General features: G+C 38.4%; 1 protein-coding gene across 1 annotated transcript in view; it reads left to right on the top strand.

The window, feature by feature from the left end:
• HHAT (hedgehog acyltransferase) overlaps positions 1-15,402 on the top strand; it is a 153,123-nt gene that overhangs the window by 6,443 nt on the left and 131,278 nt on the right. The window contains exons 7-8 of the mRNA XM_082048471.1: positions 2,950-3,121; positions 9,797-9,947. Of these exons, the coding sequence (XP_081904597.1) occupies positions 2,950-3,121; positions 9,797-9,947 (323 nt within the window). The remainder of the gene's footprint in view (positions 1-2,949; positions 3,122-9,796; positions 9,948-15,402) is intronic.

Here is a 15,402-nt window from a genome sequence, read left to right as displayed (position 1 = left end):
GCTGCATGGAAAAGGGAAGGCTGTAGTTAGAAACCAGTCTTGAGTATTTATGTTTGTATGCTAATTGTGTCATAATACTGAACTTGCATAAGGCTGGTAACTAACACTGAGAATATATTTAGTCAAAATATAATTTCAAAATAAGTCTTTATCTGTAGTGCTTGGGTAAAGAGAGTTTGATTAGGTTCCAGTGTTAGAGAAAGTGGAAAGAAAGCAAAACAGGTTTTGAAGGCTGGATCATTAATCTTCTCTATCAGGCTCTGATCTCTCTTCTTTCTGAAATAAAGATTTTTCCCTCAATGAGGTACTTTGAAAATAAACCACAAACCTACAGAAAAGGGTTTTTCATTCCTGCATATTCTGACTTCAGTAAAAGCATCTAGAACTGATTCTATAATATTTTTCCTACTTAATGGTGATGCAAAGTATGTCAGTTTTTACTTAGTCCGTGGAGTTTATGAATTGTTTGGGTCTCTAAAGCAATCTCTTTTTTTTGTCTGACATCATATTCATCCCTTCAACCAGGGAGCCACTGATATGTTGTTACATTTGGAGGGGGCTCATAATTTTAGCATGTAGCTGCTGAGCTGAATTTTTGTTTTCTTCCATCAGATGGAATAATGTAACATTTTCAGCAGCACCTGCTTATTAACTCTGAAACATATTTCAGAGTCACAGAAAGCTGCTGGTTTGTGTTAGGAATTCCTGAATACTCCAGTTTCCCTCATGTTGGTGTGAGAACAGCTGATGATTTAATTGAAACACTTCAGACTTCAGCAAGCTGAGGAGCTGCTTTAATGTGAAAGACCTACCTATCGTACTGCATGTTTTTTTCTAGTGCCTTGCAGGCTGCTTTTCCGGCCTGCTTCTACATGATTGGGAAACCCCCAGGTTTCCATGCTTTATTGCTTTCCTTATTTCTTGCACACTTGAGTAAGAAGCATAATCACCACCTGTAGTATCTATAGCTAATATCATTGGGATAAAGCAGGCGAATGGACATTTAAAACCATAAACCTGCTGTTTCAGTTTATAGAATTTTCTGATCACGCCACAGCAAATAGACTGGGCTTTATGGAAGTGAAAAGTGAGATTCTGGTAGACCTCTGAATGACAAGTCATAAGCTCATTTGTCTTCAGTAGCTTTGGAGGAGGCAAGGCTGAATGTTGTTATCCTGAGCTTGGATGTTGTAGGAAAAGTCCATATAGGCTTGCATAGAAACTGAAGTAACTTTAACTGTTTGTTTTGTAGCTTCTGAAGTGTGTTCAACTATATTTTTGTACCTGTAGCAGGAGGAGAGTTTGTTTGTTTTTTTTTTTTTTTTTTTTTTAAGGAATGTTTCAGAAGACCAGTGAAGCACCATGTTGAGAGCAGCTTGGGGGTAGCTGGTAGGAAAAAGTGTGTGTGGGATCTTGCTTTGAAACTGAGCTCATTGGATATGGCTCAGCCAAGACCCCCTCTATTCTTGGTGTGAGGACAAAAAAGATTGAGAATAGGATGCCTGTATTTGCAGTAAGTTCTCATTTAAATATGCACAGACCTCTTTGGCTAAAGCAATAAAGATGGGCCAAACTGATCAACCTTAGTGTGTTTCTCGTTGGTGTTTGCTAAAGTGCATTGTCAGAGCTCTTACCTGAGCCAGAGGATGTTGCTTTGACAGGTGAGGCTGGAGAAGGGTTTTGAAGTTTGCACTGCCCAGCAGTTGATTCAATGTGTGCAACAGAAACAGTGTCTATTTCTGCTATCAGGAAAGACCACCTGCAGAACCCCTTCACTGAAGCTGAGACAAGTGCTCCTGCTGAGCACACTGGAAAGCAGGAGTCCTGGACTTGGAGAAACTGCTGTATGGCCTAAAGAGCATAATACAAATGCTGGCAGTTGGCATCTCTTGCCAGGCAAAAATAAGAGACTGTGACACTTAATCAATGGCCTTGTTGAATTCTTGGACTGAAGCACATCATAGAGTTCTAGTCATGGGCTTGAATGTGTGTTGTGCAAAACCCTATGATGGTAGTCTCCAAGCTTTCGTCAAATAGGTAGAAATGAATGTTCAAAATTAGTGTCCTGCTTCATTTGTAAGTGAGCAGAGCTTAACTGCATGTTAGCTGTGCTGTGTGCTGGCAATTAGGGGTTTTGTTTGTGCAGGTGGGTTGATTGCTATTCTTGTTACATGTGTTTTTGGTGGCCAGTTAGAGACTGGAGTTGTTGTGCACACGTGCAATGATAGATGTACAAAATTTTACTACATTTTTAGACAATTCTGTGTTTCTGTTATTAGTTCATATTCTCTTTTACTGTGGGAAGAAGTTAAAATAATAGTATACCAATGTGTTTACTATAGTTAGCAGGGTGTCTGGGATGTCTTGAAGCCTGTCAACTGCAAGCCTTGTCTTATCTGATATTTAACATGCACTTAACTGCCATTTGCTCAGCATGTCATGTAGGTCTTGCTGACCGTGGCGATGCTACAGGAGAAAGATGAAGAATTGTCCTCAAGTCTCATGCAGCTGGTAGAGCTGGAGGTATTTTAAGAGTGAGCAGTCATTGTGTTTTTTAGGACTCCTGCTTGGAAAAGCTTCTCTTTTGTAGCTGTAGTTTCTTTAAACATTTTTTATTATCTCTAGAGGTTGATCAAGTTACAGGAATTAAAGAAAAGTATCTCATGTTTGAATTCTGTTCAGGTTAACAGCATTTGCCTGGCCTTTTCTACAACACTTTGGTGCAGTGTATGTTCACTTTTGGCTTCTTGTTGATTTCTCCTGCTTGCCAAGATTGAGAATGGACAGACCAGTCTCCCTCGAGTATGTCAGAAATTTCCAAATAGTGCAGTCAAATGGTCCCTTAGTAATAATAATGAATAGCAAGTGAAATTGTAAAAAGTTCTCAGGATGAGTATTTAAATAAAAGTCAGTTATGTACCATATAACTTCTTTGGATCTCTTCTTTAGATGAGAAGACAAGAAACCTTCAGTTTGAAGACCAATCTCGGCATCCTAATTGTGGGGATAATTCGTATTATCTTTTGGTGGTGCCTGGCAGAGCTGATGATTCACCTCATGTATATCCATGCTCTCTACAGCAGTGTTCCACCTTTGGAAGCTGCATCATACTGGGCCTTGGGTGAGTATAGAAACAATAGCAGAAATCTTCCTTTTCCCTCCACTTCAAGAACCCCAGTCCACTTCTCTTTTATGTCCATCTGTAGGTACTTGTGAATAGTACATTATGGCTGGTTGCTGTCAGAAAGGTAGTGTACAGACTTAATATAACAAGTAGATCCCATAGGAAGCTCACAGTTGAACTTATTGAGCTGCTTCCTAAGTTAAAAAAATACTCTGTATTTTTTTCAATATAAAGTGTGTCTAAACTTTGGTTTAAAGTAGCTTCCCCCCAATAAAGTTATAGAAGCTTAAAACAAAAAGGTTAGTTTTAGTAGGAGGAGAGGAGATGTTAAGAATTAAAGTGCTTATTGATCTCCCTCTGTTTGATGTTTCTAGTTTGTATTCATGTTGAAAGTTAAAATGACAGTACTCAGGAAAAGAAGAGAGGGAAGGAATTACAAAGTGACCTGAAAGTAGCAGTCAGTGCCATTCAGTTCTGTATTCCTGCTTGACTTCCCCTTCTTCTGCCCCTTCCAGCCTTCTGCTATTTCATTAAAATGCTTAACTATGGGGAAAAAGAGAGTGCTGACGAATGTAGCATAAAACAGCAAGGGCTTTGGGTGCTGGTATGTGAGTAGACATAGGCTAATCTGTAAGCGACTGGTGTATGTGGTCGGTTTGATTTTTCCACTGTCCTGCTATGTGTATCACCAGGTAGGAGAAATGCAAGCAGAGGAACCCCAGGCCTTTAAAACTGGGTTCTGAAAAAGCCAATTGCTGGATTGAAGGAGAAGCCTCTTACTGTACCAGCAAGTAACAGGAATTGATACACACACACACTGGTATGGTCCTGTCAAGCATTCATTTGAGATCATGGATGATCAGTGTATGTGTTGGAGGACATTGATGTATTGGACTCTGGTCAGTAGAGGGCAATGTGTGTGCTCTGTATGCTTATATATATATATATGCACTTAATATATATTTTGAAATATCATTTTTATATATAAAAAAGAGTGAGAGCAGAAAGTGAGAGGTTTGCCTCTGTGGTTTGTTCTACCCCTCCTCACTCAGGCACTGTTTACAAAGTGGATTCTGAGTTTTCATCTGTTCTAAGTGTCAGTTCATTGATGAATTAAACCTGTTAGCTCCTGGTGTTGACTGTATGTCTGACAAAACGCTTGGATACTGCTGAGCATGTGGAACCTCATACGTGCTGGCCATTGAATAAGGCAGGCAAGGCTATGGAGTTGAGGACAAAATATTCCAGCTTTGGTGTTACTGGCAGGTTTCTCCCTCACTTATGACTACCAATGTTGATTTTAAAAAAAGAGGAGGGGAAGGTGGAAAAACTCACTCTCCGGACAACAGCCAAGTAGGTTGTATATTTATTTGATGAAATCAAGTGTTGTATCTGAAGAATTAAAATGCATTTTGAACAGATAAAATGCCTTGAAGCAACAGGTGATGAAAGCCAGTGTTAAAGCAAGCTTGGACTGTAAAGCTGCCTGATTAAAATATGATCATTTGAATTTAAACAAGTCCTCTGTGGAGAGGTGTTCAAAGTATAACCCTACTGTCATTGAGCTTTGTCTTTCTAGTAATGAAAGCAATGTTTAAATATTATAGTGCAAATGAGATTGAGGCAGAAGTTTGTCACTTAAAATGTTTTGTCTGCAGGTTTTATCACAATGATTATACTGGTGTCCTTAGAGCCAAACAAGTGACAGGGCCACTGTTGTGACTTTCTTTAGGGAGCCACTGATATATGAGTAAGAGTACTGGTGATATTTTTCTATTGATCTTTATGGATCTTACTGTGCCTCTACACCAGTTCTTGTATAGAGCCAAACACTCCCCCCAGTTATTTTGCGTTATTTGTTTCACCAGTTTCATCAGATAATAGTCTTGACACCAAGGAAGGAGCTTGTTGTTGACTTGGGAGGATTAACCACATGGTATAGTAACCTTTCTGCACTGCTGAGGTTATTTGTTCATTTTGTGTTTCCCATTTAACTACAGCAGCTTCAAAGCAGCACAAAGCATCTACTTGTATTGTGATGCCTGGCTGCCTTGATAGCCTGGTAAACTTAGGGGAAAGGATGTGAGGCTGTTTTGCAATCAGCTGTAATCAGCCCTAATTGGGGAGGCTATAACTGCTTCTCCATTTTTCTTCTGGATTATTTTTGAGCAATGAATTCCAGCAGTGCAGGTAAAGACAAACGTGCAAAGAGATTTGACATCTTAAGGGCCAAGATGATGGTCAGTGTACACCTCAGAAGTGTGAAGGTACACAGTGTTCTCTGTTGCTTTGTGTGGTGTTCCTGTGAGGTGAGACTGCACAGAAATGGGAAAAAAAAAAAAATTAAAACCAATCAAAACAAACAGAAAAGCCTAAACCAAACCCTGAGTTGCAGTGCTTGTTTAAAAATGCCAGTGTACAACATTAATAAATGTGCATGGCTATAAATGACAAGGCAGAAGTGCTGAAGTTACATTACTGGGTACACACAGGTATTAACTGAAGAAAAAATAGTACCTGGGAGAATGTGCTACCAAACAGTAAGAGAAGTATTTTCCCATGTGTGGAAGGAATTAGGCCAAATGAGTTTCTAGAAACAGCAATATACCAAATGGTGCATGCCTGCTTTTGATGCCTGTGTATTTTACTGTTACAAAGATGCAAGCTGCATCCAGTATCACTCTTTGTGTTCATTAGCTACTGTTAGTACACTTTGTGAATTGTATAGTGTTTCTTTTTTAAAACTTTTTAAAATGTAAAAACCTGTGTCATTTTGCAACTAAACCAAAGATCCTCTTAGGTCAAATGTTGAGGTTCCTTTCTCCATGCCCTTTACAAGCCAGTGCCTGCATCGCTGTCACAGCACTCTTGGCGTATGGGTTATGTTACCTCATTCCTTCCAGTTCACTTGCAAATGTCTAGTTTGTGTGTTCTACTCTTCCGAATGCGAACATTTTTCTAGAGGAAGCCACATTCTGTCCCAGATAACCCAGCTGGGCTGTGTGTTTCTCATGATGTAATACCACAGTGTTTCAAAGGCTTGGAGGGCATTGCAGCCTTGCTTACCCTTTGCTTGTTGAATATCCTCCAGTTCATTTATTGGCTATGTAATCTGGGTAGATGAGGCCTGTCTCTTGGATAAACAATGATGTGGCACATGCTCTGCTCTGTTGTTGTTGTTGTACTATGGATGGAAGAACTGTTGTCCTTTCCAACATGTTCTTGAGGCTTCTGCAGCTCAATGACAGATACACTGACTTTATGTAGTAACAGGGAGCTCAACAGCACTAGTTTAAAGATCTTAAATAACTGCTCTATTTTTTTCTTCGCTGTGACAACGTAAGCATATCAATGGTAGCATTCACTCTGTTGGGGTACAGTCATTATATAGAAACTGGAATGGATGATGAGTGTTGTTAATTTGTGTGTTGTCTGATTCTGAAAATGCAGAAGTTAAATGCTGCCTATATTTTCCTTATGAGGCTTCACACTTAGCCTGCAGCACCATTTACTTATCTCTGCCCATCTGAGGAGAGCTTCATGTCAGTCTGACAAGGTATAAGGAATGATGAAAGCCAGAATTTTGCATGAGAATGTATTGTCTAATACCATTGGTGCACTGGATTAATTCAGGATACTAATAACTATGAAAATATATTTGACTAGGAATCTGTATATACATGTTTTGTCAGAGGTGTGTGTCTGATCCGTACATCTCATATGTACGTCTCTGCATGCATGATACAAAGCTGTGAGTGTTCCGTGGGTTTAATTTATTGGTCTTGGCATGTGCCATTTGCTTGTCCTAGTGAAGCATGCACAAGTTAGTGTGAATTAGCTATCGCTGTTTTAATTATTAACTAGGCTCTAGTACTCCAAAAGGGTATTTATTTTCATGTCAGCAGTATGTAAGTCAATCTGGAATGATATGATCTGTTCAAAGGTGGAGAGCAACCTGGTTTAATCTGTACTTGGTGATTTCATGTTTTGATTTGTTAAAAGAAGAAATGTTGTGTAAGTGCCTGTTTGAAAGTGAGACCTTCAGAGTAGTCTGCGTGAGTTGGATGTAGGATGCTGGTTTTGATGTGGTGTGGTTCTTTTTCTAATAAATCTATAGATAAGAAATGGATTTCCAAGTTCATTTTAAGAAGCAGGTAGTGGTTTGCTATTGAAATTAGGTTGTCTGTGCATCTGTCTGAATGGTAATGAAATATGACTTTTTTTCCATTCTGTAAGGTAATGATAAGGCAAATCTGATGAATACTTGTCATCTTTGTCTGTTTTGAAAACTGGAAATACGAACATGAATCAGAAAAATTAGTAAGACTTTATTCTCTAAAATATTGAGTTGTTCACTGCTTTATAGAAAGAAGTGGGGAGAGGGAAGTAAATTTTTAATAAGCTTTCCCGCAGGCTAAACTTCCAGTTTAGTATTGGCAATTAACCTACTTTTATGACTGCTTTTTTTTACTCATGTTGTGGCTTAACCCCAGCCGGCAACTGAACACCACACAACTGCTTGCTCACTCTCCTGGTGGGACTGGAAGAGTAGAAGTGAGAACTCGTGGGTTGAGATGGAGTATATTAGATAAAACAAAAGCAAAGCAAAACAAGGGATTAATTCACTGTTTCCCATGGGCAGGCAGGTGTTCAGCCATCTCCAGGACAGCCAGGCTCCGTTGTGTGTTATGGTTACTTGGGAAGACAAACACCATTGCTCCAAACACCCCACCTTTCTTCCTTCACTCAGCTTTTAATTGCTGAGCATGTTAGTTAACAGTAATAACAACTTAGATGTATGTTGTTAGAGATGGTGAAAATGCCCCTTTTTTTCTTGAAACTTGTGTATTATAACTGTATCTGAGAATGCATAATCTTTTGTTGTTGGATTTAAAATCAAATATATTGATTTTTTTTTTTTGGGGGGGGGTTTCAAGAGGGTGGTAGTCTGTCTCTCTAAATCTGTCTTTCTACCATGCACAGCCAAAGGATTTTGAATTTTACCAGTGCACGTACAACTGTGATCTTCATAATCAGTTAGTGTGGGTATCAGCATTCAGCTCTCCAATGAAATTTGTCAGAAAGGAAATGAGAAACTGAATGAGAAGGGAATTAAAGCAGAAAGTTGGCTGTATAGATGATTTAGCAGTAATCTAATGTGTAGCTAATTGGCTCGTATTCAGATTGTGCTTCTGATTGTTTGTTTTTCTCTGGGGAAGAATGTTACTGAATACTAGATGACTGCTTCCCTTGAAGGAAAATACCATAAGCTTCATGTCTAGGTATTTTGTTCTAACATCACTTTTTATCTTGTGTGGCACAACTATGTCTTATATCATGCACATGGAACGTGATATTAAAACTAAAAATGTTGGATTGTAGCAGCAACATTCTGGCCATGTATAGGCCAGCAGGAGTTCTGCAATTTACATTATTAGTGCCAGAACTTCACCCTAGGTTGTTACATATTAGATGAATTTTTAATGTTTAACCTTTCATTGTCATCCATAATATACGATGATTTAGATTTTCAGAGACGTGTACTGCTGGAGTCAGGTTGAAAACTTTGTCTCCAATGAAAGTCTACTGGGAGACTTTAAAATTACATTAAATATATAAAGTACTGCAGTCAAATCACAAGTTAGTTAATTTCAGTGAGGGGAAGCAAAACACTGGAAAAGAACATGATGTAACAATTGTGGGTTTTATATATATATATTTATTTATATATATATATTTTTTTTAATATATATATATCTGCTTTGAAGTTATAATAATTTTATTTTCCCTTGCTTGGGATTAGATTGTGTTTGTATCAACTGTTGGTCAGATGGAAAAGTTCACTAAAGTCAGTGGAACTTTTAGAAGGAGTAAACTCTCACCAGTTTCTGTGAAGGTGTTGGTCTCTGCTCTTCACTGATTTTTTTCCTTATGATTAGTGGCCAAATACCATGTAAAATATTATTTTGAATAATCTTGCTTTATTTGTAATGCAGTCTAAAATTTTTACTTGTATCACTAATAACTCTGAAAATAGTCGATATGATTTTCATCTCACAGCTGTGCTAGGTGCCAAAATTTCTCCTTCGTAAATCAGGCAGCTAGAGCATCTTAAGGGAGGCCTTTGTCCCATGGGTTTGAAAACTGAAATTTGTGTTTTGGGGAACACATATAATCTGACAGTACATGGAATGTTTGTGGAGCTATTAAAATAAGCTGCAAAGATAACCATTGTTTATACCTGTTCTGCCGGAACAAGTGAGGAGTGGTTGGTTGGGTTTTTTCAAAGATAAAAAAGAATATTGTCTCTGTGGTGAATGCTCATCACTTATATCGGTATTTTCTGATTTTTTTTTAGCTCAATGTAAGTCAGTGTTTGCTTTTCATAGCAGTTAATACCCACAGTCCGAAGATATTTTTAAGTGGAACTACAGATAAAACTTATGCCTTTACATTGGAATGATGGTATTATTTTGTGTGTGTGCCTGAAGTCATAATTGCATGAGCTTGTGTCCTATAGCTGTTAAAAAAGTTGGTATTGTGTATCACATCAGCTGATGTGCTTGCTTTAGTTCTTTGAATAATGGCTGTTTGGAAGTAATCAGTATTAACAGGTTTTAAAAGTATTTCAGGACTTGTTTAAGGTATGATATTTTTATTTTTTTCTTTTAGGTGGCCTGGCTTTAGCTCAAGTGCTATTTTTTTATGTGAAATACCTGGTTCTATATGGCATTCCTGCCCTCCTCCTCCAAATGGATGGACTGAAGCCTCCAGCTCTGCCTTGCTGTGTGAGCCTCATGCACAGTTTCACTAAAATGTGGAGGTCAGTCATTATTGCTTCTCAGACAGCTTATTACTGATATATGACAGTAAGAGTATGAGAACACGTATGTGTGTGCTCATGGGCACATAAACGTTTGCTTTTGTGTCCTTGTGCTTTTTCCTTCACCCCTGTGATTTGTCTTGTGTTCTTTCTAAATGAATTTCAATTTTGTTGCCTTTTTCACACTGCAGAGGGTAGCGGCAAGTGCCCCTTTCAGCGTTTTCATCCTCTTAAATATTAGAATTACTCAGCCTACTCAGCTTCACTAAACAGCAATAATTTTTTCCAGATATCTATTAAATGGCTCATTTTTCAGTCTTGGTATAAAACCCACATTTCAACTAGATATCCCTCTAGAGAAGGGAAATAAATGCTTGGTTAATCACCCTGCAAAGAAAACTGTAGTTATAAAACTTTAATATGTAGAGTCATGCAGTGGAGTCTTCAACACATTAAAAATACTTCGAAAAACGGTGACTTTTTATAATGTACGATGACTTTCTCAAACAGTACAATATTTCACAAAAAAATATCATTTTGAATCTTACAGTTGCCTTAAATCAGTGATCACTGAAGTATTTTCCCTGAGAACTCTCTCCCAGGTGGATTCTGCTTGATGTTCAGCCTGCATGTAACAATGGATTCACTTCTCCCTTCCCTTGTTTTCCTCTCCACTATTTCTAGTTCCCCCAGTCTGTGGAATGCTGTGCCCCAGACTTCTAGAAGCTTGACATAAAATGATTTAGACTTGTGAGCTTTTTAGTGCGGAGCTTAACACAATGGTGCTTACCCCATTTGATCTCTGACTGCTTTGCAGTATGAATAAAGCTTTTTCATTTTATTCATAAAAACAGCAAGCCTGGTATTATCGGAGCTTCATTTTAATTTTAGTTTTGGCTTGACGCTAGTTGTAACAAGAAAGCTTTGTAGTTTATACTAGTTGGCAACTGTAGCTAAGTAGTATTCAAAAAAGTGCAGCGGAAATAGAGTACAGAAAACAAATGAACTGTTAAAAATTATTTGAGCTACTAGCAAATGCCTCTGTTTAAAATCTCTTCTGGAGCTTGAACTGAACTTATGACCTACAGAGTTAATATAGAAATCTGTGGCTTTTACCAGGCACTCTCCTGAGAACAGAATCTCCACTCCCAGCTATTATTCCAGGGAATCTGCGTATTGCTCCGGAGGTGCCAAATAGAATCATAGAATCTTTTTGGCAGGAAAAAGCCTTTAAGGTCATCAAGTCCAACTGTTAACCTAGCACTGTCAAGTTCACTGCTAAACCGTGTTCCTAGGAACGTCATTTACATGTCTTTTAGACAGCTCCACAGATGGTGACTCAACCACTTTCCTGGGCAGCCTGTTCCAATGCCTGACAACCCTTTCCATGAACTTCTGTGTCAAACAGATGTTTGTGGTAACAAATGATGAAAAGGTACTTTATGCCTGTGAAGATGTGCGGTGTATCACAGTAGAAACATTGGGTATTGTTTAAAAAAAAAAATCCATAACAGTAATAAGAAAATTGAAACTAGTTTCTAAGCGTAAAGTTTCATTATTTTTTACAGAAGAAAAAATGAACTGCTGATGTTTACAGTTTGCTCAAGTATTTCATTCATACATGTATCAAACATTCAGTGCAGAAATAATAATAAAATTATCTTACAGACGGGATTTGTTTGTTTGCTTTGAAGGTTTTAAAAAAAATTAGTTTATATACAGATGATTTGATGTACAACTCTATGGATAGTAGAATTTCCTACAGCTGCTAGTGAATTATGGGTCAATCTCAACTATCTAAGAAATCTCACATAGCTTGCTGTCTGAATCCCTGAATTATGATGCACCTATGCCTTTACAGTGAAACTCTTCAATCACTACTACCCAGAGGCTTTGCAGTCTTTTTATGTGTTTTGGTATGTTATATAGGAACACCTATGTTAAAAGTGAAAATAGCCTTTGTTTCTAAACTGTATGACTGTCTGAACAGGAGAGGACATGTGGAAATAGTGGATTTAGCATAAAAGCTAGCAAAAAAATGGTGAAAGGGGACAGCTTGTGTTGTGAAGCATTATGAACAGTGACACTGTTTCCTTGAAGTGCTAAATACTTCGTTTGTAGTAATGCAAATATGCTACTGAGGTGTCTTCCACCACCACCTGGTGTCCTTTGAGCACAGCAACAAAGATTTTGATCTGATGCATCCAGGCCAGTGTCCGTTATAATTGATGTATACTGATTTAATTCACAATGTGATACAGCAGGCAGAAGAGCTTTCAATGAGGAGGGTAAGAAAGATATTGCAGCTTGTCTAAAATTTCTCTAGAACTGAAAATCGAAGCAGGTATTAGAAAAACAAATTGGGTATTCTGCCTCCTTATTTATGGTACTAAACTATAAACCAAATTGTGTCCATTCAAACTTAGAAATAAAAGGCTTTAATTAAAAAGGAGTTATCAAGTTTATAGTATATTCTGCCAAATTTGCATTTTATTTAATCAAGGCAGTTGCTTGAGTTGAAAAATTAGCAATATTGTTTACTGTCTCAAGACAAATACAGGTTTCAAGACAAATACTCTGGTTTCATTTTACAACGATATTGTTATCTTGCTAAATATGCAGCTGCATAGCTAATAAATGCATGATAAATTTAGTACTATTCAAAAGCTTGATTATAGCTGTGAAAAAGAGATTTTGAGCTCCTGACTTCCAGATGGGGCAGCAGTTCAGTGACACGTCAACTTAGAGTTTTCAATGTCTGCTTTATGTTAAGTCATGAGGAATTGAAACTTGTTTTTTCTGACTGAGGTTAAAAGCATGGTAATGTCTCATTTGAGAGCAACCAATGTTGTTGGAAGCTTACAAATGCTTTTAAAGAACTGGTCAAGGCTGATAGCTGCCACACAGCTTCTCAGGTGGGAGGTGAATTGTGTAGTACAACTAGAAAAAGTGCTGCTGCTGAGACTTGCAGATTTGTTCAATATGGAAAAATATCCTAGTGGGGAGTAAGGGTATGGAAACTACCAAAACAATAGATAGCACGTATATAAATCCTATATCAATTTTGAACACTTCAGTGAATGACTTTGGCAATGTATTCCGCAAGATAACTTGTCAGTTTGTAAATTAGGATATTTAGCACAGATGATGTTAATGGAAAAAAAAAAAAACCTGTTGTGCTGCCATTTTTATGTTTCCGTACTATGTTACTGAGTGTGGCAAGGGTTCATCAGCAAAGATGTTGAGTACATTGATCAGATGTGTTTTGGCATGCTGTGGGAACAGCGTGGTATAAGAAACCAGTTATGTCTGGTCACAGACTGGTAAGAGATGTGCAGAAGCATAACTCCCCTGCCTTTACACTTTAAAACTTCCACATTCCCAGGTATCTTATCCCAAAATAATTTGGAGACAAGGTTGTTGGGGACAAATTGTGTTAAAACTTTGTGTGTTTCATACAGGTTAGCCTCAGCAAGGGTAGAGGTTTTTCAGAAAGGCAGTAAGGAGTAGCATTTGAAAGGCAGATTTCAAACAAAATGGAATTTCATCTGAACTAAAGAAAAGGGAGTTTAAGACATGCCACCAGATAAAAATAAAGTAATGCAATGATGGAGAAAGACCTGGCTGCTTTCATCTGCTGTGCTTTAAAGTTTCAGATTCTACCTTGTACATAACACTGCAACTCTTGACCACACAGGAGTCTGACGTAAGTTACCCCCCCATTTTTTTGCACGCTAATGAGTAGACTAGGAGGGCTATATTTGGTGTGCACAGACACACATACACGCTTTTATATGAACATGTGTTAAGTTCATCCCATAGATGTTCTGGTGACATCCAAACATGGTGTCTGGGTTAGAATTTGAAAGAAACTGGCTGCTGTTCAGTCTGGTTTACCTGCCTTGTTATTGCAAAAGCATTTCTTGCCTTGTACAGAAAGAAGTGGGCTATATGCAGTGTCTCAGTGAATTGCTCCAGATTATGGATTAGAATTTTTCTGTAGGCTGATCACATCTCTGCTGCAACCATGCCACAGAAAATAGGTCTACAAATGAAAATGTAATCTGCTCTGCATCTGTTTCTTCCTCATCCTGATACTTTTTGTCTACGTTCATTGTTGTTCTTGAAACCTTCCCTGCTCAGGAAACAGTTCCTTGTGTGTGTCTATTGGAAAGGACCACACAGAGCCTTTTCCCTTCCTTTCAGGTTCATTTCTGGGAAAAGAACAAGTGCCACACTGATGCTATGTGTGAGTGTGAGCACAAGGGATCACTGTCTCCCCATGCAGTAATTTTGGAATGGTGAATAGAAAGCAAAAACTTACCATCTCTTATTTCTGGCTTAAGCACTTGATAGTATTTACATCTAATTGCTGTTATTAGATTGTGGTGAGGATTGGAATAGATCTTTAAACAAGAAAAATGGATTTTCTGACCTGTAGGGGGAAAAAAGTAATTATCAAAGTCTGTTGTCACCTGTGCTTCTCACTCTCTCAGCTCAGTTTATCATGTATTTTCCTTCTTTGGGCTTCTGATTTTTGTATTGGAATAAATCATTTTGGGAGTTGAGTTTTAAAACTTATCACAGAACCACAGAATGTTGGGGATTGGAAGGGACCTTTAAAGATCATCTAGTCCCATCCCCCTGCCAGAGCAGGAAGATGAGTAGGCTCCTGGAAGGCTTTATGTTATATCATTAAAGAAATTTAAATAAGATCAGAAATGGTGTTTCTCTCAGTTTGTTTTGGAAGCTTGCCTCCGTAAATTCCCAAATAGCTAATGTCTGGCACAAGGTAACACAAACATAGGTGGAGCTGTGCTGTGGCCATGTGTATTGAGGATGACATCCCTGCATCTGGGCTCAGAAGAAGGTGCTTTTACAAGTTTAGAGGCTTGTACTTTAACAAATTCTCATGTAGGACTCTTGCTTTCTCTTTGAGTGTTGTAGTGCTCTTTTGCTGTGGTGCTTCTGAATAAGTTGATGGATGGTCTGAAGTTTGAGATGGCAGATTTTCTCCTTAAATTTCTCATTCCCATGAGTTTAGTTATCTGATAATACGCTAGTAATAAAAGCAAATCGCTGCTGTGCAACCTTTCATTTGGAGCTAATTACAGGGGAAAAAGGACAGATGCTGAATGATGGATCGCGGGTATCCTCAGGAGTCAGTTTTGTTACAGATTCTTTGCAAATTTGCATGAGGGAAGGAGAGGCAGGCAGCAAAAAGGAGCTCCACATCTCTGTGGCAGTGCAGAGAAAGGGATTCAGTCTAAATCACCCAGATGTGTGGCACATCCAGATGTGTGGCTCAGCCCTGCTGCCCACCTTGCTGTGGCAGGGTCGGCAGTGACAGCATCAGCTGCTTCCCAGAGCTCCAGGAGGATCTTCCCTCGGATCTGTGCCTGGGCAGAGAGTGCTGGGCCAAACCTACTTGTGCTATGGACAGAGAATCTTACTT

Source organism: Streptopelia decaocto, assembly GCF_964273445.1.
Source record: "Streptopelia decaocto genome assembly, chromosome: 3".
Lineage (NCBI taxonomy): Eukaryota > Metazoa > Chordata > Aves > Columbiformes > Columbidae > Streptopelia > Streptopelia decaocto.
This window is presented reverse-complemented; position numbering and strand designations above follow the sequence as displayed.